We start from the raw sequence: 620 nt of genomic DNA on the forward strand, positions 1-620 counted from the left end.
ACTTAAGACTGCTTTTGTGCTCCAGGGTCACATATTGTCTTTTATGTTCCACACAAAGAAACGCATACAGGTTTGGAACAACTTGTGAGTAAATGATGACAGAATATTTGCTTTTGGGTGAACTATCCCTTTAAGAACTATGAAGAACAAAGCTTTGTGCATGGTCATGGTGTTAACACGTTTATGTGGTGCTTTTGAGGGTTAATCCACATGAATCTTCTCCTTGAATCAGAAATTGCGAGGTGTGGTCTCCCTGTTCAAATCTTCGAGGCTGGATCCTCCGTGTACCAACTCTACTCCATCCACCCTGTATCTCAACAACCCGCAGGTGAAGTCTGCTCTCCACATCTCGCCCAATGCTTTGGACTGGGTCATCTGTAGGTGTGTTGAGTGGACTTTAACCATGCAGATGAGTTTTGCGATAGAGGATTTTCATGTGCAATTGTGTCTGGTTGTTTGTTGCAGTGCTGAAGTCAATCTGAACTATAACCGGCTGTTCAAGGATGTGAAGAAACAGTACCTGAAGCTGCTTGGAGCACTAGTGAGTGATGGAAATGTAAACTCTTATGAATCAAATATTTACCAGCTCTTATTGATTTTAATTACTTTTTTTTTTTTTT

General features: G+C 41.0%; 1 protein-coding gene across 1 annotated transcript in view; it reads left to right on the forward strand.

Annotated features, from left to right (window-relative positions):
• The window catches only part of LOC107666023 (lysosomal protective protein-like), a 7,812-nt gene that overhangs the window by 3,782 nt on the left and 3,410 nt on the right, over positions 1 to 620 (forward strand). Inside the window, exons 11-12 of the mRNA XM_016457112.1 lie at positions 233 to 381; positions 466 to 541. Coding sequence (XP_016312598.1) covers positions 233 to 381; positions 466 to 541 — 225 coding nt within the window. The remainder of the gene's footprint in view (positions 1 to 232; positions 382 to 465; positions 542 to 620) is intronic.

Source organism: Sinocyclocheilus anshuiensis, unplaced genomic scaffold (genome assembly GCF_001515605.1).
Source record: "Sinocyclocheilus anshuiensis isolate Anshui unplaced genomic scaffold, SAMN03320099.WGS_v1.1 scaffold447, whole genome shotgun sequence".
Classification (NCBI taxonomy): domain Eukaryota; kingdom Metazoa; phylum Chordata; class Actinopteri; order Cypriniformes; family Cyprinidae; genus Sinocyclocheilus; species Sinocyclocheilus anshuiensis.